At 46.7% G+C, this 19,525-nt stretch overlaps 2 protein-coding genes across 2 annotated transcripts; one reads left to right on the forward strand and one right to left on the reverse strand.

The window, feature by feature from the left end:
* Nucleotides 1–422: 422 nt before the first annotated feature.
* Oaz3 (ornithine decarboxylase antizyme 3) lies at nucleotides 423–6,382 on the reverse strand. Its single transcript, XM_042054131.1, is given in 9 exon segments — nucleotides 423–553; nucleotides 1,288–1,373; nucleotides 1,757–1,932; nucleotides 2,767–2,845; nucleotides 2,847–2,906; nucleotides 3,185–3,356; nucleotides 4,680–4,765; nucleotides 5,817–5,893; nucleotides 6,260–6,382. Coding segments are annotated over 9 exon segments (990 nt in total).
* A 2,516-nt stretch (nucleotides 6,383–8,898) lies between these two features.
* Mrpl9 (mitochondrial ribosomal protein L9) lies at nucleotides 8,899–13,604 on the forward strand. The gene is made up of 7 exons (XM_038311928.1): nucleotides 8,899–9,076; nucleotides 9,228–9,384; nucleotides 9,855–9,979; nucleotides 10,153–10,203; nucleotides 11,922–12,023; nucleotides 12,687–12,770; nucleotides 12,889–13,604. Exons 1-7 carry the CDS (start codon nucleotides 8,933–8,935, stop codon nucleotides 13,021–13,023), a joined length of 798 nt encoding a protein of 265 aa, XP_038167856.1. The 5' UTR covers nucleotides 8,899–8,932; the 3' UTR covers nucleotides 13,024–13,604.
* The last annotated feature ends 5,921 nt before the right edge of the window (nucleotides 13,605–19,525 follow it).

The following is a 19,525-nucleotide window of genomic DNA, read 5'->3' on the forward strand; positions in this document are numbered from 1 at the left end:
TTTTCTCTACATCCAAAGAGAGGGAATTAGCACATGTCTCTAGTTTGAATTGACATATATGAAGCATCCTAGCAAGGCTTAGTCTTTCTGAACATTCTAGTTGACTGGTCATTCATCTTGGCAATGTGCTTGGTAAATGGGAACGGAAAAATGGTTGAGGGATAAGGAGAAAGCAAAAGGAGCCCTCCCATGTCTGACTCAGGTCACTGTGATCTTTTTAGTCATTAAATATGTCCTACAATGAATATTTCTATCAGGTTCATATTCCATTACAGCATCCCCCTCTCTCAAGAAACTGAACACTTTGATTGCACTACCCTTTATTTCCTAGGATGGAAGTGTCTCAAATCACATCCTGGGCCCCAGAGTCCCGTTTTTCTGGCCCCTCACAGAGATGGTATAAACATGCTTAGGGAGGTTCTCTAGCCAGGCTGGCCAAGGTCCCTTTCAAGGGGATACACCATAAAGATGACATTATCCCAGGGAGGGAGGGCAGGATGATCTGGTCTGACCACCTCAAAGCCCATGTAGCTAAAGGCTTGCAGCAGGGCACCTGTAGAAGAGAAGAGAACAAGATATTAGAACATCCACCTACGCTCAGCCCATAGGACTCCTTATAGAGTGACTCTGGAAAGCAGTGCAGTGCAGGCTTAGGTGTGCTTGGGCGTGATACAGATGCAGGCCTACCCTGCCTTAGTATTCCCTTTAACATCTGAGTTAACCTTCAGGTCCCCAGTTTACCCATTTGTAAACTGGGAATGAGAACCTTCAAAGATTTAAAATGTGATTATCAAGCACTTAGTACAAGGATGGCATTCTAAGCTCTAAAAATGGTGACTATTGTTGCTCGCAATTGGCAAACAGCTTTTTTTGTTTTGTTTCTGGCTTTGTTTTGCGATCTCACCATTTGACCAATCTGACCTTGAATGTGGAATTCTCCTGTACTGGATTTCCAAATACTAGGCTCACAGGCTTGTACCATCTTGTCTTATACCCAGCAGAGATGAGCAATGATATATTCCATCTGGTTAAGTATGTTCCTGTCCTAATGTGAAGGCTCAATACATTTTCTTGACCTCCTTTGTCAGTCTACCGCATTCCTTAATGGATTCTGTGTAATTTCTCCTGTGCTCCCAGGCTCATGCCTGAGACTACCTGCAGGGACTTCTTGTTAGTCCAGTTGTAATGGGACAGAATAGAATGTTGTGTGCCTTAATTTCCTTTGCAAAAGAAGTGGGGACAGGGGGTGCTGAAATGCCAGACTCATCCAAAGACGCCTAAACACACCTCTGTCCTTCCGATCATTTTGGAAGTTCACAAACACAGAGTCCACATTGGTCTTCTCCTCCACATACGCCAATGTTGCTGTCAAGCTAGAAAGAAAGTTAATACTTGGCTAACTTTATCTAGGAAGTCAGCAGGAGAAATACCGGTGAGGATTTCTCTACCTACTGAAAGTAGAAAAGTAAAAGTTGCTGAAGGAGTTTGGTGGCTTTTCTCTGAAGCCAAGGGACTCCAGTACAGAAGGGGGTCATGAAGGAAAGGACTGCTGAGTGGCAAAATTATTCAACTATTTGAATCCTACTTTAATGTTCCTGAGTCTGAGTCCAGCAACCATCCCTCAACCTAAAATTATTCCTAAACCCCAAGATCTTCTCTGTGTGCTGTGTGTCTGATCCAGCTCCTAAGTCACTGTGACATGGTGAAGGCTGAACAGAGTATCCCATCTCTTCCCCCCACCCATCCAGCTCCTCACCTTTCTCGGTTGCCTTGATCCAAAGCCTGGTGTGGGATATCCAGGAAGAGTCGGTGGTCACACAGAAGGCCGTGCCAGTGAGCAGAGGAATGGGGGGTGAGGCGAAAGTGGAAGTCTAACTGAACTGGATCTTGGTGAAGCAGGGGGTCAGTTGATAGCACTGTCAGGTTCCCAGCCTGGAAAAGAAGTAAGACTAGGGGCTGGAGAGATGGCTCAGTGGTTAAGAGCATTGCCTGCGCTTCCAAAGGTCCTGAGTTCAATTCCCAGCAACCACATAGTGGCTCCCAACCATCTGTAATGAGCTCTGGTGCACTCTTCTGGCCTGCAGACATACAGACAGAATATTGTATACATAATAAATAAATAAATATTTTTTTTAAAAAAAAAAGAAGACTGAAGTAGCAATCTGCTCATTGAGTCTTCAAGTCACATCTGGGGTAAACTGGGGTGCTTTTGTAGAATCACAGGCAGATGAGAGGGCCTGGGAAAGTCAGAATCTTAAGAGATGTAAAAATATTCCTTAGTCCTAGGAATAGCCATTCAATACTGAGTTCTATTTGATGTCAAGTGCCTAGGAGAACTTTCTAGTGCTGGGAAGCTCAGGGTGTTGTCTTGCTTATGCTACATCTCCAGCCCCACTTTTATTTACTTTTTTTTGTAAGGTTGGGGAATAAGATCTTGCTGAGTCACTGAGGCTAGCCTTGTACTCACTCTGTGTCCTCTGCAGCCCTTTCAAGAAGCTGGGATTTTAGCTTTCACTGCCAGGCCTCTCTCTAAACTACTTCATGTCCCAAGACTCACTATAATCTGCTATACATTTGTTCCTGCTTCTTTTCCCATCCTGCACTTGGCTACCAGCTATAGGAATCCATCTAGAAGGCAAGTAGATTTTTACAATGTGCTCAGGGGTCTACCTACGTCTAGTTTTCATGGTTATCAGTGTTCCCTCTTCAACAAAGCCATTACGATCAAAGAGCTGGCCTGTCACATCGTCAGCGCACAGTACTTACTGAATACAGTTCTTTAAGCTGGCTGTGGTCTTTTTCCTGGTCAGTGCTTCTGCCCACCTGGAGGCCTCCTAGGGACTCAGGAGCACTGGAGGCAGTAATGGGGCCGAAGCGTCAGGTCCTCCTGTTCTTTGTAAGTGATGCTTGTTTGGGAAAGAGAAACCCAAATTAGTTTACCTCAGAGCCTGGGGTGAAGACATAAACTGAGAAGGTAACTTTCTGACTTCAGCTATACAGGACCAACCTTCCACACTGTTTCCTGGATCACCTTATGGAATATCTTATTTTTCCAGGCCAACCAAATAGAAAAAAATGTACAAATCCATATGAGGCTTCTACCCTGCCTTTTAAAAGAATCTCTCTGCTTGTTTTCTTTTCCCTACACTGTATGTAAACCACAATGACAGATGGAAACAAGTACCTTCTGTAACAACAAGGCAGCATCTTCTCCCGGAGGGTGACTCGGTATTTGTAGCAGTAGAGGTAATAGGCATATGGTGACCAGATGGGATAGAGGTAGTTCCGTGCTTTTCCCCTCTTGATATAAGAAAGGGAGTAGAGAGAGGGGCGGGACCTGGTACAAGGCAGTTTCACTGTTCAGTGCCTCCCTGCGGCAAAGTGAGGGTCCGAGGGTGAGTGGCAGGACTTCAGGCAGCCCTGTCATTGTGACCTGGCAGGCACTATGACATAGACAGAGGCCGGTGCTTATGTCACTTCAGTCTCACCCCACCCTGTCCCGTCAGCCACGGCTCATGTTCAGCTGCTGGACACGTGACAGCTGTATTGGTAGTCAAAAAGGCTTTCAAATGTATGTCCCAGTTGACACGTCACCCTGCCTGAGCCCTGGTACCCACCACCCTGACCCTTCCTATGGACCATTTCTAAATTCAGCAACTACAGAGTTGGTGTCTGATGCCACAGTAAGCTTCCAAGCTCCGACACTCGCCTGTTAGTAGTTGTTTTGAAAGTCTGTCTTCTTATTACCACTCTCCATAGCACAAAAATACTACAAATTGCAGAACTTTCTCTGTTGTCTTTATAGGTTAGGAATCCCAAATTAAACACCTCTAGGGTACTGTAATGCTACATATCCTTTTTTGCTGTTGGTGGTGGTGGTTTTTTGAGAAGTTTCCCTGTGTAACAGCCCTGGCTGTCCTGGAACTGACTTTGTAGACCAGGCTGACCTCGAACTCAGAGATCCACCTGCCTCTGCCTCCCAAGTTCTGGGATTAAAGGCATGCGCCACCACCCAGCAAATGCTTATCCTTAATCCTGGCAATCAAGAGGCAGAGATGGTAGGATTGCTCAACATCTGGGACCAGCCTGGTTTGCAATAGCAATGTTCTGACTGGACAGAGCTACATAGCAACACCCTGTTTCAAACATACACACACAGAGACACAGCCGATGGAAACTCGCTAAGTTACAGAGTAGATACTAAAATGGTAGAAAAAGCTCACACCAACATAACTCAGCACCAAGCTACTGTGCCAGAACACAGACTCAGTGCTAATTCAAAATGTCAAGAGAATCAAGCCAGGATCTTTTGAGTTTGAGGACAGCTTGGTCTATATGAGTTCCCAATCACAGCTATGCTCTGAGAACCTATCCAAAAAAAAAAAAAAAAAAAAAAAAAAGATTGGGAGTATGGGCTATGCAGCAGGGTTTCAGAACAGGTGGTTCAAGTAGGCCTCACTAAAAAGACGATTAATCAAAGATGGATGGAGTTAACATTGTTAAGCAATCAAACATGGTAGGGCACATCTTTAGTCCCAGAACTCAGGAGGCAGAGGCAGACAGATGACTCAGTGTGTAGGGACACTTGCTGCACAAGTGCAAGGGCCTGAGTTTGAAAACCCAGCACCCAAGGGAAAAGTGGCTAGAACTGCAGTGGAGATAGAAGATGGCGGGCTTGCCAACGCCAACCAGCTTCCGGTTCTCTGGGAGACCCTGCTCCAAGGGACTACAGCAGAGCAGGACACCTGAATTCCTCCTTTGGCCTCTTCACACAGAAACAGACTCACAGTCAACCAAATCAATTCAGTATGATTTTGAAGAAGAATACAGATATAAAGACATATAGACTCTCCTACCTCATTCCAATACTTTTTGTTCCCTGAAGTGAAACCAAAATGTGTTACCACTTGAATTTTTCTTTCTTTCTTTCTCTTTCTTTCTTTCCTTCTTTCTTTCTTTCTTATTTATTTATTTATTTTTATTTATTTTTCAAATGGTTTCACTATATACTATATAGCTCTGGCTTGGCTGCCCTGGGACTCACAGAGCTCCTCCCGCTCTGCCTTCCGAGTGTAGGATTCAAGGCACGCGCCACCACACCTGGCCCACCACTTGGATTGTTTTCAATTATTTGTATGTCTGGGTGTGTGGAAGTCCCAGGACAGCTTTTCCAGGAGTCTCTTCTTTCACCTTGCTTTTGAAACAGTCTCTCTCGTGTTATTTCTGCTGCCACACTATGAACTTGAGCTTCTGGTCAGTTCTGTCTCTCCCTCTCATCTCAGCATAGGAATGCTGCTGCTGGGATTACGAACAGCCAGCTTCCATCTGGCTTTCCTGGGTTTTGTGTGTCGTGGGACTCTAACCTGTGTTGTCAGGGTGGTACCAGTGCTTTCCTACTAACTCGCCTTTCCAGCTCCGCCACTTAGATTTAAAACCTTTTCTTTTTTCTTTCCTTTTGCCTTTTTTTTTCCTCTCTCTTTTTCCGCTCACCTTTTCTTTGGTCTCATCTCTGTCTGGGTTTCAGAGTGTAACATTATTACAGGAGCTGACCAAGGTGGTGGGGGATGGGGGGAGCTTTGATCATTGCTCTCATGGGCTGGGGGAGGAGATGGTTCCGCTATTCCTGGATTTCAATAACTGAAAACATAACTTCCTATCTGCCTTTAGCTTTTCATAGACAAACGATGTGCTTCTCTGCAGAGGCAAGCAGAGAACACAAAGGAAATGTGCTGACATGTCAGTGAGGCCATTGCTTGCACGGTTCCAGCCATGATAGCCTCTCCTCCAGCTCTCACTCAAGCAGGAAGCCAGCCTACGTGTCAGCACCTTTCCCAAGAGGCTCTCCGGGTAACAGAGCAAAGAAAAGGTAGAACACATGGGGTTTCCTGCTGGCCTGTGAGAAAAAAAATAACCCTGTTCTCAGGACTCAGAGGACCAGAGGTGGATCTGAAATGAAAGCCTCCTCCTAGGTTTCATGGTATGGAAAGGTGCCATGCAAGCTTCCAAAGGAGGGAGGCAACTGATAATTCTACCCACTATGATGCCTACGAATCATAACAATGGCCAACGTGTCATACATAAGGTAACAACTCTCTAATCATACTTCAGGTCTTCTCAACAAGAGGGAAATCATCCCTGGTACTGAAACCCAGCCTTCCCAGGGCTAGTGAAGTCGTGGATCTCGGAGGAGAACCTGTATCCTCCACCTTACTAAATCAGCATAATCTCTAGCTACGTTCTAATTCTATTTTATCCTCACATCCACAGAGAAGTGTAATTCTTGGTTCTCATCAAAGAACATCTTTGTAACAGGTAGACATCGTTCCAGAAAACCACAGCCATCAAAATGCAGAGTGGTAAAGCCCAGTTCCAACTGATCCATCTATAACATAACTTCACCTAAAGTTTAAGAATTGTTGTAGAAGAGGTTCTCAACCTGGGGGGAGCAGGGGTCACAACTCCTTTGGAGTCAAATGACCCTTTCACAAGGGTCACATATCAGATATTTCCATAACAATTCATAACAGTAGCAAAATTACAGTAGTAAAGAAATAATTTTATGATTGGGGGTCACACAATATGAGGAACTATATTAAAGGAGCGCAGCATTAGGAGGTTGAGAACCTCTGTTGTAGAAGAAGAGGCAGAAAGATCATAAAAGTCAAAGGAACAAGAAGTTTGCTATGAGACAGTGTCTCCTAGAAATGTCAGGGAAGCTCCATCCGCGAAGTCTCACTGATGGGACTGCCTAAACAAGACCTGAAGGAGGTTTTTGTGCTCATGAGAAAGGAGAAGGCTCACAAGGCCTCAGCCCTAGGTGAAGAACAAGAAAGACTGAGAGCAGGAGAAAGTCTTCCCCAATTATTATCCAGAACCAAATGGCCAGCTCTGAAACCATACACATACAAGTAACATTATACAGACTGAGCAGGCTGTACTTACATATATAAACAACAACAAATAAGGGTAAAGAAGCCTTGAATTTGAGAAAGCAAAGGCAAGGAAAGGTACACGGGAGGGGGTTAGAGGGAGGAAAAGAAGGGAGAAATGATACCGTCTCAAAACAATAAGGTGAATGTAATTGTTAGCACCAAATGTTATGGAAAAATTAAAAATGCTGCAGGATCCCCGGCGGCAGCAGACAGCAGAAATGCTGTAGGTCCCCAAGCGGTGTGGGCAGGCCCTGGGAGCAGCCAGTCCCACAATCCCAGGCAGAGATGACTGCCCGACCCCAAGCGGTAGCTGGTCCCAGGCAGGGAGACAAGTGGTGGGCGGGCAGGAGACAGAGACATGGATAGGCACGACATGCAGAATGAGGTTGAATATTTATTCGGTGGGGGGGGTTATGGAGAAGGGGAGAAGAGCTGAGAGAGGGGATGGAGGGAGGGAGAGAGGAGGAGGAGTAAAGGGAAGGGGGGAGGGAAGGAGGGGAGGGGAGGGGAGAGGAGAGGAGGGAAGGGGAAGGGAGAGGGGAGGGGAGAGGGGAGGAGGAGAGGGGAGGGGAGGGTAGGAGAGACAGAAAAGGAGGAAAGGGAGAAGTGGGGAGAGAGGCAGATGCAAAGCTGCCTCTCCAAGAGGAAGACAGAAAAGAGAGCGAGCTCAAGCCGGAAGCTGAAGATCAGCCTGCCTCAGCGGATTGGAGAGGGAGTGGGCATGGCTTGTCTCCTAAAGAGACAGCACAATCATTACAGTAATAAAAAATATGTGTTGAAAAACAACAAAATGGCATTATCGACTGAAATGGAAAGTCTGCCTGTAGGGTAGCTCGGGAAGAAAAGGGTATAAACTGCTTAACTTTAAAATGTCTGTTTGACTGACTGGGCCAGGTGGTGGTGGCACAAGCCTTTAATCCCAGCACTTGGGATCTCTATGAGTTCGAGACCAGCCTGGTCTACAAGAGCTAATTCTAGAACAGGCTCCAAAGCTACAGAGAAACCCTGTCTCAAAAAAAAAACAAACAAAAAAATGCCTGTTTGACATCTAAGAGAGTAAGAAGATGCTGGGTATCCATTCCTATGTGAAATTTGTAGGCAGTCTAGGATAGAAACTTAAACATCACTGATATATAAATAACAGCCTAAGATGAACCAGGAACGTCAAGAGAGCGGATACTTAGAAGAATGCTATTCCATACACTTAGTGTGGGGGGAGGGGAGACTGTTGCCCTGGAAACCAAGGAGATGCTTGTAGGTCAGTCTGCTTAAGGGCACATGCAATGAAGCTCAGTGTCTCTTTCCACACTCTGTAGATCCTCTTTTGTCCCGTTTTTATAATCTATCCAGAACAAAGACTCCACAGAAGGAAATGTGGGGCCTTACAGTAGTTTCTTTTTCTCTGTAGTTTATGTCTCATGCAACTCTTTAAATATTAGCTTAAATACTATAATGTAACAGTATCACGGAGATTCAGCAGAGCGTTTAGAGGATCCCACTCTTTAGATACTCAAAGGAAAATTGATAGCGGCATCCATATTTAGTGTTCAGAAACTATAACGTCAAAATTAGAAATTATCTCAGCAAATAGAACTAAATCCATTTTTATTATCATTATGAAATTATTTTTGTTGATCTCGCTGGCCCAGAGCTCGGTGTAAATCAGGTTAGCCTGGAAACTATCCTGTAGGAAGATTACAGGCAGGCACCACCGTACTCCCTATGCCTCTTTTTAAGTGAAGTTAAAGAAAAGATGCTTTTTTTTTTTTTTTTTTTTTTTTTTTTTTTTTTTTTTTTTGTCAGTCCGCTTAATGCTCATTGCATTATCTGTGGAGAGAGGTGACGAAAATAAACAGCAGTTCTCCCGACTCTCGCCGTCCCATTCCGGGTTCCCGGGTCTCAACAGAACCTGCAGCCCTGCAGCTCAGGCGCGCCGCGGGCAGCCCAGAGGACCCGACTGCGCCTGCGCGGGGCCCTCCCTCCGTCTCCGCGCCGGGGTCATGGCCGCCTCCCTGGTTAGCAGGGGTCGGGCCCTGCTGTGGGCTGGCGCTGCTTGGCTGCGGCACAGAGGCATCGGGGAGCTACTCCGGGCGCGAATGGAAGGGGGCACCCCGGGGCGTGACTTCAGTCTGTCTCATTACCGGGTGAGGGCCGGCTGGGGCTTGGGGACGGATTGAGACCGGCCGGCAGGGGCCGCTCCGTGGGGTGGCTGGCGGGCTCTCCCTGGGATGCGGGTGACGGTGGCGGGGTGGCGGGTCTTTCTGGACACTCGCTCACCCCAGCCCCCGTCGCCAGAGCACGGTCATCGTGGAGCGCTGGTGGAAGGTGCCGCTGGCCGGGGAGGGCCGGAAGCCGCTCCTGCACCGGCGGCACCGCGTGTATAAGCTGCTGGAGGACACCAAACACCGGCCCAAAGACCTCCTGGAGCTCATCCTCACGCAGTCCGTGGACGGTAAGCCTGGACCCGGATGCTGACCCACGGGGTTGCTGCAGTATAACATTAGCTCTTCCCGCCTCTCGTTTGTTTGCCTTGTGTTTACTACTTACTGGCTCCGGTGGGAAAAAAAAGTCAGGAAAGTACTGTGACTTAAATAATGACCTCCAGCACGAAAAATTAAAACGCTTGTGCAACACTGTTAGCTGTGAAGAGAGAACCCAACAGTTTGCATAACAAATAATGAAATCCTTTGATTGAACAACTCAGTCTACACCAGTTTTTAAACTAGACTTGTGACAAGTGTAGTTCCTAATAAATGTATGGTGTGCGCGTGTGCATAGGCCAGAGACAAGAGCCAAGCCCCGGGAATCTGCCTGTTTCCTCCCCATGGTGGTACTAAGGTTACCGACCATGTCCAAACTCAGGTCCTCTGTGTGGCTAGGAACTCCTGCAGACTTTTCATCTGTCCCTGTTCTCATTGGCAGAAATTGGAGTGCGGGGTGATCTGGTCTTGGTGAAGAAGTCTGTGGGTCGCAATAAACTCCTTTCTCAGGGACTGGCTGTGTATGCATCCCCTGAAAACAAGAAGTTGTTTGAAGAGGAGAAATTGGTGAGCTCAAAGGATTTGGAGGAATAAAACTTGAAGGTTAAACCTTCCTTGCTGGGGATGTCTTCCGTTACTGAATTTGAAGATGAAGTGGGGAACTGGAATAAGCCCAGTGTAGTCAGACTGTTACTGCTCAATGCGGGCTCATTTCTTATACTTGGTTTTATCTTTTGTAGCTGCGACAAGAAGGCAAACTGGAGAAGATCCAGACGAAGGCAGGAGAGGCAGTGAGTAGGGAGTTTTTACTGTCCCTTACAGCCGTCGCTAACCTCCTGAGAGCCTCCTCACTGTTCCACACGGGATGAGAGCAAGTAGTGTCCTGGCTGTCCTGGAACTCACTCTATAGGCCAGGCTGGTCCCAAACTCATATCTGCCTGCCTCCTCCTCCTGAGTGCTAGGATTAAAGGCATGCTTTTTTTTTTTTTTTTTTTTTTTGCTTTTTTTAGAAAAATGCGCCAAATTTTTAATTTGTTAAATTTCTTGCATTAGAAGTACAACATTTGAAGACATCTTTGTCCTGGAATTTTTTTTTGTCAAAAGTGTGGTAGCTTTTGAGGGAATCCCCAGTCTGGGAATCAGGATCTGTGGGAAAGTATAAGGTGAGGACTTGGCCTTTTGGGAGCACGTACAGACAAGAGAATATAGACACATGAGAAGGTAAACCGTAAACTACAGGCATTAAAGCAGGCGGCAAGTGGACCCTAGGGGGACTGGAGTTACTGGGGGGAAGGGAAACTTTTTTTTCCATACATAATATTAAATTAGGCTTTTTCAAATTAGTAGGTTTTGGACAAACTAGGAAATATGTGAATTTTTAAGGTACATTTGTTGGGGTGGGAGGCAAACTGACCTTGAATTCTGTGTATGACCAGGGCAGCCTGACCTAATCCTCCTTCCTCTTCCCTTCAGTTGGTAGGCTACAGAAGTGTGCTTGTGATTGGGTTAATAAAAAGCTGATTGGCTGATAGCTAGGCAAGATTTTCAGAGCAGAGAGAATGCTGGGAATAAGGGTGGAGTTTGCGAACCAGATAAAGAAGCAGCAACATGGGAAGTTCACAGATGAGGTAAAGGAGCCTCGGGGCAGCACACAGATTAATAGAGATGGTTCATTTAAATTGTAAGAGCTGACTGGGGCTTACATTTATCATTAGTAGTGTCTCTGGGTGGTTATTTGGGTAGCTGCTGGGACACAGAGAAACTCCACCTACACAGACATGTACACAAATGGATGCTGGGTTCAGACTCAGGCCTATGTATGTTAGGTCCACATCTGTCAACAGCTCTAAGGCGTATTTTAAATGAAGCTAACACAGTCTGCCTAAAGTAGAGATATGTGTAGTGTAGTATTAGAAAATACATAGCTGGAAAGAGGGTTGGGACAAGATGTACAAAAATAGCTTGACTCTTCAAGTAGTTTATACATCATTTTATAAGTAGGAAAAGCAATGATGGACTGCGAAAGACTTGAAATTCCATAAATGTCAAATATACCAGGAGCCTTCCTAGATGACCCTGAAGTTAATGTATTTATGTGTATGGGGTCAGGGCATGTGTGCAGTCCAGGGGACAGCTGGCATGAGTCAGTCCTCTCCTTCCTCTGTGTGGACCCTGGGATCAGACTCGGGTCACTGTCCTTGGCAGCAGGCACCTTTACTTACCGAGCCATTTTGCCAGCCCTAAGCCCGAGTTTAGTGCAGACTATTTCTCTTTGCCTAGAAACAGCAAGGTATGGATGAAATCCCCTATGAAGTCTTGGAAAATATCCTTTTTCTGTGTCCGAGTTGAGAAGAAAGGATGTTCCGGGTTTGTTTTTTCTCCCATGAGTGCTTTGTTTTCACCTGTCTCAGCTGCAGGGCAGAAATGACGAGCTTTTCCGGAAGTCTCAGATCCTGTGACTCCGACTCCGACTTCTGCTGACACAGCCCTGATTTATGATTCTTTTTAGACAGTGAAATTTCTGAGAAGCTGTCATCTAGAGGTGGGAATGAAGAACAACGTCAAATGGGAACTAAACCCTGAGATAGTTGCCCGCCATTTCTTCAAGAATGTGAGTGCTCCCAAACTTCAGTGTCCCCTTAGGTCAGAGCCACCTCTAGATAGACCCAGAATTGAACCCTTCACTATAAAATGGTTTTCCCAGCTAGAGTTGGGAATTAATCACTCTTGGTTGATTTGCAGGGAGAAAAGAGGAATGTAGCTAGGAAGTAAAGTAGTTACAGATTTAAGGACTAATAAGAAAAAGCAATTATTTTATCTCTAGCTAGGAGAACCTGGGGATATGTGACTTACTAGAGAATTGTTATTCTTGTGTAGAAAGCAGTGTTGGTCTCAAGACCTGCTCTGTTTGTAAACTTGCTACCTTTGCTGAGAAAGATGAGTGTGTCTGCTGCCATCTCCATCTGTGGGCTTTTGTTCCCTCCCAAGGTCAGCCAGAATCATTTCCCCAGATGTGGGGAACTGTGCAGGTTACCTGGAGGCTGAAGTTGAAGGGTTTATCTCAGCGGTTCTCAACCTGAGAGTTGTGACCTCCAGGGGATACCCTGCATATCAAATATTTACATTACGTTTCGTAACAAAATTACAGCTATGAGTAGCAACAGAATAATGTTGTGGTTGGGGTCACCACAGCGTGAGGGACTTTATTAAAGGGTCACAGCATTAGGAAGGTTGAGAACCGCTGGTTTATCTGGTGGTTGGTTCTGTTTTCCAGCTTGGTGTTGTGGTTGCCCCGCATGCTCTGAAGTTACCCGAGGAGCCTATCACACGGTGGGGCGAGTACTGGTGTGATGTGACCGTGAGTGTTTCAGGGATTTTCTTCTTTGGATTGGGAGGAGTCAACATGAGAAGCTGATGGGTGGTGTCGATTCTGCCTGACTGATCTCTGGCTGTTCCTCTTTTTAATGTGTGTTCAGGTAAATGGACTCGACACTGTAAGGGTTCCTATGTCCGTAGTGCTCTTTCAGAAGCCCAAAACCAAAAGATACAAGCGGTGGTTAGCCCAGCAGGCTGCCAAGAGCGTGGCCACCACCAGCTCCCAGGCAGCCTGAATGTCCTCCGCCTCCAAGACAAAGCAGTCAGAGGAGCATTGGAGCGAAGCAGGCCAGCACATGAAACTGTCCCAGCCCTGAGCAAGCATGGATCATAGAGAACGTGGACTTGGCAGACTGGACATGTAAGGCTCGCTGTGTTTGTCACCTCTGCCGCCGGGGTTCATCACGGCCAGCTGTGTTTAGCACTCTGCAGTGAGTAGATGTCATAACTGAATATCAGTAAACAGTCTTCTTAGCCCTTCCATTGGAGAGTCTGTGGGAACCAGGGAAGGGCTGAGCCATTGTGCCTAAAATGGCTGTGTCCTTATCCAGACTGTGTCTCATGCAGAAATAAAGAGCGTTTAACTGGGTTTGAGTTGGCTGTGCACAGGACATCCAGGTGAGGTGTCCTGAGCCATGGAGGAAAGTGCAGTCACTGTGTCCTGTGGTTGCCCTGAGCAGACTGCTGTAGCCAGTCATGTTTGCTCTTAGAACTTTCTGTCTCCGTGTGAGTGAGGCAGTGGATTTCACCAAGAATAAGGCCTAAGGATGGTTGGCGGGGAAAGTGGAGTTGTATTAAAGAAGCTTAAAAGAAGAAAGAACTTCTGTATAAATTTCTTAACCAGCTCCTGACATTCCATAAAGAAGCCCTGTCTTACAGACCAAGGATGAGCCTAAGGTCACTCAATAGTAGAGCCCACCTGCCTCTGCCTCCCAAGTGCACAATTAATGCCATGTGCTACCTCCAACCAATCCCATACATGGTTTGGTTTGGTTTGGTTTGGTTTGGTTTGGTTTGGTTTGGTTTGGTTTGGTTTGGTTTGGACAGGGTTTCTCTGTATAGCCCTGGCTGTCCTAGAACTCATCGTCTAGACCAGGCTGGCCTTGAACTCACAGAGATCTGCCTGCCTCTGCTGCCTCAGTGCTGGGATTAAGGCGTGCGCCACCACCCAGCCCCACACACGTTTTTTTAAAAGCACTTATTTTCAGTTACTAGTCTCTGTATTAACCATTGCCCACAACAAAAAGTTTGTCTGGCCAAAGCTGAGAGCAGCATGAGTTTAAGGACTTAAACATAATTGTAAAGAGGCTGGAGAGATGGCTCAGCAGTTTTAAGAGCACTGGCTGCTCTTCTAGAGGTCCTGAGTTCAATGCCCAGCAACCACATGGTGGCTCACAGCGGTCTAACTCCAGCTCCAGGATATCTGGCACCCTCACACAGACATGCACGTAGGCAAAGCACCAATGCACATAAACATGAACAAATTGTTTTTAAAAAATCAGACACCAAAAAAAATACTTTTTTTAAGTGTAAAATGACTATTGAATGCTCATCCCTGAATGGGGTATTCCTATCACTTCGTTTAAGACTAGGGGATATCAAGGAATAAGACAGGATGGTTGTAAGACTGGGAGCAGGTGGGCAGGAGTGCCAGAAACTACGTTCCAGACATGGCATGGCTGTAGTGGATAGATAGCAGTGACTCCTGTTACCTGCACAAAACCTGCATACACGTTTAACCCCAGCACTCGAGGCAGAGGCGGGAGTCTCCCTGACTCTGGGGCCAGCTTGGTCTACAGAAGCAGTAGCAGGTCAGCCAGGGCTGTACAGTTAGACCATGTCGCAAAACAGCAAGAAAGCATGAGGGGCTGCAGAGGTGGCTCAGCGGTCGAGAGTGCTGCTCCTGCCTGCCCTTTTCTGCCTTCTAGGCACTACAGGCGCATGGTAGGCACCTATACATGTCAGCATTTTTGAAAAGACGGGGCTGGAGAGGTGACTTACTGGCTAGAGCGCTTGTTCCTGCAGAGGACCCAGGTTCAGTTCCCAGCACCCACATGGCAGCTCACAACCACCCATAACTCCAGCTTCAGGGGATCCGATGCCCTCTTCTGTCTCCAGTCACACAAGGCATGCATATGATGCACATACATACATGTAAGCAAAACACTTTGCATGGTTATTTTCTTAAAAATAAAAGACATGAATGAAAGTAGACATGATTAGTTGGGGAAAATAAGGGGTCAGTAGTGGGAGAGAGACAAAATGGTGAGGGGGGGTTAAATACGATCACAATTCATGGTATCCATGTATAAAATTGCCTAAAACTTTTAAAACATGTCTTCAAGTGACCTCCCCACAGAATTTCTAAAATTCTGAGGCAACCCAGTAAAGCCAGTGTGGGAGGAGCAAAGTAAACCACTCCACCTTCTACCTGCTGGTGGAAAAGCTGACCTTAATAAAGCCGGCGGGAAAAGAAATGTTTTCCATTTGGCTTCCCACCTGCTTGAGCTGAGGCTTCCCTGTGTGTCTGTTGAACTGAGAGCTACACCGTCAGCTCTCCTGAGCCGAAGCCTTCAGCCTCCCTGGGTAACACACTGTCTTTCCAGGGCCTCCAGATGGCAGACGGGTCCCACTGGTGTTATCTCCTAGAGGACGGCTCTGGGAAGTGTGGGGAAAGCCAGCACTCGCATTAAGTGACGAGGAGATGATAGGACTTCTGAGGCAGTGCATGGTGGGAGAGGCAGGGAAGTGGGCTAGCTGCGGTGGATGCCTGTAAGCTTAGTATTCAGGAGACTACGGCAGGAGGGTTGGAAGTTTGAGAGTAGCCTGGGCTACATGTTGAGGCTCTGTCTCAAAAAAAGAAAGGGCTGAGCATGGTGTCGTATGCCTTTGATCCTGGCACTCAGTAAGCAGAGGCAGGCGAATATCGGTGGATCTCCGAGTTTGAGGCCAGCCTGGTCTACAGAGTGAGTTCCAGGACAGCCAGGGCTACACAGAGAAACCTTGCTCAATAACTAAACAAATAAATGTGAGCATCTGTACTATTAGCTTTAATTGTCAACACAGCCTAGAGTCTTCTGAGAAGGGGATCTCAGTTGAGGGATTGTTGGGTCAGCTTGGCCTGTGGGCATTGTCTTGGTTGCTAGTGGATGCGGGAGGGCCTAGCCCTCTCTGTGCAGCACCATTCTCTGGGCAGGTGCTTCTGGGCTGTATGGGAAAACTAAGTGCAAACCTGTAGATTCCCAGGGTTACTGGCCAACCAGTCTTGCTGACATGTGAATCCTAGATTAGGTCAGAAACCCTGATCAAAAAATAAGCTAGAGAATGAATGAGGCAAAGAACCACACTGACCTGTGGTTCTGCATGTGCATGCACACATGCACATGTACCCACTTGCCCATGTGCACACACATGCACATGTACCCGCATGCACATGTGCACACACATGAAGGAAAACTATAGGATGTTGGTCAAAGTTCTCAAAACCTAAATGGAGAGACATTTATCACACCAGTAAAGATGTCTTTGGGGGGCTGGAGAGAACGCTCAGCAGTTAAGAACACTGGCTGCTCTTCCAGAGGACTAGGGTTCAATTCCCAACACTCACATGGCAGCTCACAACTGTCTGCAGTTCCAGTTCCAGTGAATCTGGCACCTTCACACTGACTGACGTACATGTGGACAAAATAGCAATGCACATAAGAATAAAATCTATCTTTAAAAGATGTCTTTGGGGTTCTCTAAGGGAGTATAACCATTTGGTGATGTTCTCTGACACGCTCTTCTAGTTCCCTCCCTGTTGCTGACCAAAGGCAACGTCGGGGAGGAAATGGCTTATGTAGCTAACAGTCTATCATTGAGGGAGGTCGGGGAGTAACTCAAGCAGAAAATGTGGAGGAAGGCTACTTGCTGACTGACTAGTTACAGATGGTATAACCCTGCTCTCAATCCTGTGTCCTTGGCTTCCACACCCAACTCTCCTCTTTCCATCCCCAGCCTGCTCATGGTACAGTGCTGGCTAAGCTCTCCGGTATCCCTAAGGTGAGGCATTCAATCAGTCAATCGATATCTATTTCTCTATGTCTGTCTGTCTGTCTACCTACATATCTATCATCTATGTATCTCTCAGTTTTTGGGGACAGGATCTCTGTGTAGCCTTGGCTGTCCTGGAACTCATTCTGTAGACCAGACTCACAGAGATCTGCTTGCCTCTGCCTCCCTGAGATTAAAGGCATGTGCCACCATACCCAGCCTGGTGAGATCCTTTTTTGTCTTAGGGGGTTCATAACTGGGTTTTGTTTATTTGGGGTTTAAATTTTTGATTACATTTATTCTCTGTGTGAGACAGCACTCAAGGTGCCACATTTGCAAATGTCAGGAGCAGCTTTTAGGAGTCGGTTCTCTCCGTGTGGATCCCCAGTATCCAACTCGGGTGTTCAACTTGGGATAAATTTTAAAAGGAGCATGTGAGGGGTTGGGGAGGCAGCTCAGTCGGTAAAGTAATTGCACATGTGAGGGCCTGAGTTTATAGCCCCCAGCACCCAGGTAAAAAGCCAGGCGTGCAAGGTGGAGAAGCGATTACGGAAGACAACTGATGTTGCCCTCTGGCCTCTGCACACATGTGCACATGCATACACACACATGTATATTTCCACACAACGGGGAGGGAGAAAGAAGAAAGAACTGTCTTTCCATGGAGCAGTGGTACCATTAACAAGAACACTTTTGCAGGCCCAAAGGATGAGAGGGAATTTGGTGGGAAGCTTTACCAAGTCTGGGCTTTAGGCACAGTGTTTTGTGTCCTATATACAAGAGATCTGAGCACCTTTGTAAGGCTGGAGAGAGAGCCCCGCAAAGAGCCCTGTCTCAGACTTGGCTTTGTAACTTGAGGGCTTCAAACACTTAGCTTTTAATTGGTGATCAATCACCCTTAGCTTTTATTGTCTTTCCCCAGTGTATTGATTACCTCTAGCCACATCCTTTATGAAACCCGATACATTAATTTCTCAAGCCTATTTCTCTCCAGTAGCATCCTCCTTCCCAGGCCCCCGTCGCCACTCAGCACAGTGAAAGCTGTCACGACTCACCAGTTCTGCTTCCCACGGCCGTGGGATCGTGGCTGTGGTGAACCTACAGGTGATTCTACTTTTAAAATGGCTGGAGAGATGGCTCAATGGTTAAGAGCGTTGACTGCTCTTCTAGAGGTCCTGAGTTCAATTCCCAGCCACCATATGGTGGCTCACAACCACCGGTAGTAAGATCTGGTGCCAACTTCTGTCTGCAAGGACACATGCAGGCAGACCATTGTATACATAATAAATAAAAATAAAAGAATTTTAAAAAAATTAAAAGATAAAATTTAAATCTGTCCCCCCAGCACTTTTGTTTTTCTCTGTGTATATTCCTGGCTGTCCTGGAACTTGCTTTGTAGACCAGGCTGGCCTTGAACTCACAGAGATCCGCAGAGCTCCGCCTGTCTGCCTGGGATTAAAGGTGTGCACCACCACTGCCCAGCCAGCACTTTTTTTTTTAATTATGTATACAATATTCTGTCTGTGTGCCTGCAGGCCAGAAGAGGGCATCAGATCTCATTACAGATGTTAGAGCCACCATGTGATTGCTGGGAATTGAACTTTGGAAGAGCAGGCAATGCTCTTAACCGCTGAGCCATCTCTCCAGCCCCAGCACTCTGTTTTTTAAGATTATTTTATGTCTATGGGCATTTGGCCTGCATGCCTTTCTGTGTACCACATACCTACCTAGTCCAGGAGAGGGCATCAGATTCCCTGGAACTGGAGTTTCAGGTGGTTGTGAATCCCCATGTGGGTGCTGGGCAGTCCTGGAAAGTCCTGGAAAGTCCCAGCCAGGAACAGTCAGGCACCAAAGGTTGAGCAGCACTTGGAGTTAGTACTGGGGGTAGGTTCTAAAAGGACATCAGGCCTCTACTCCAGAACCTTTATTTGTTTGGGTTTTTCTGCTGTTGTTGTTTTTTGGGGTTTGTTTTGTTGTTGTTGTTTGGTTTTTGGAGACAGGGTTTCTCTGTATAATAGTAGTAGAGACCAGGGCGGCCTCGAACTCACTGAAATCACTGAGATCTGCCTGACTGCCTTCCAAGTGCTGGGATTAAAGGCATGCACCACCACTGCCCAGCCTCGTTTGCTTGTTTGTTTTTATTCCAGAGCTTTTAAACGGGTGGAATTCCTCCATCAGACATCTCACCCTAATTAGCTCAGAGTCGCCAGCACACAAGGTGCACACCCCAGCCTCTCTGGGTGCAGCGGCAGAACACTGTGCCTGTTGTGTTTCATTTGAAACTGTCCTCATCTGTCTCCACTCGCTAGACTGAGTGCCCTGAGGAAAGGGTGTGCCCAGGACTTTGCTGCAGGAGTAAGTGGTAAACCTGGTGCTTGAGAAACAAATGAAGGGGAAAACAACCCTGCGGGGACGCTCCTCAGCCTTGGGGCTGGAGAGATTTCCTTGGTTAAAGCACTTGCTGCTCTTGCAGAGAAACCAGGTTCAATTCCCAGAACCCTTATGACAGTTCACAACTAATTCTAAGAGATCCGCTGCTCTCTTCTGGCCTCTGCAGGTACCAGGCACACACACGGTGAACATACACACATACATGCAAAATACTCATACCCATAAAATCAGAATAAATCTTTTCCTTTTTTAGGGGAAGGAGGAGAAGGGAGCATGTAGGTGCTCATTGAGGCAGCATTGCCAACAAGTGAAACT

The sequence above is a fragment of the Arvicola amphibius genome, chromosome 14 (genome assembly GCF_903992535.2).
Source record: "Arvicola amphibius chromosome 14, mArvAmp1.2, whole genome shotgun sequence".
Classification (NCBI taxonomy): Eukaryota; Metazoa; Chordata; class Mammalia; order Rodentia; family Cricetidae; genus Arvicola; species Arvicola amphibius.

Coding starts and splice junctions, on each gene's coding strand:
- Mrpl9 (XM_038311928.1), top strand. CDS start 8,933: ATGGCCGCCTCCCTGGTTAGCAGGGGTCGGGCCCTGCTGTGGGCTGGC. Junction 9,077..9,227: donor TCAGTCTGTCTCATTACCGG/GTGAGGGCCGGC, acceptor CCCCGTCGCCAG/AGCACGGTCATCGTGGAGCG. Junction 10,204..11,921: donor AGACGAAGGCAGGAGAGGCA/GTGAGTAGGGAG, acceptor GATTCTTTTTAG/ACAGTGAAATTTCTGAGAAG.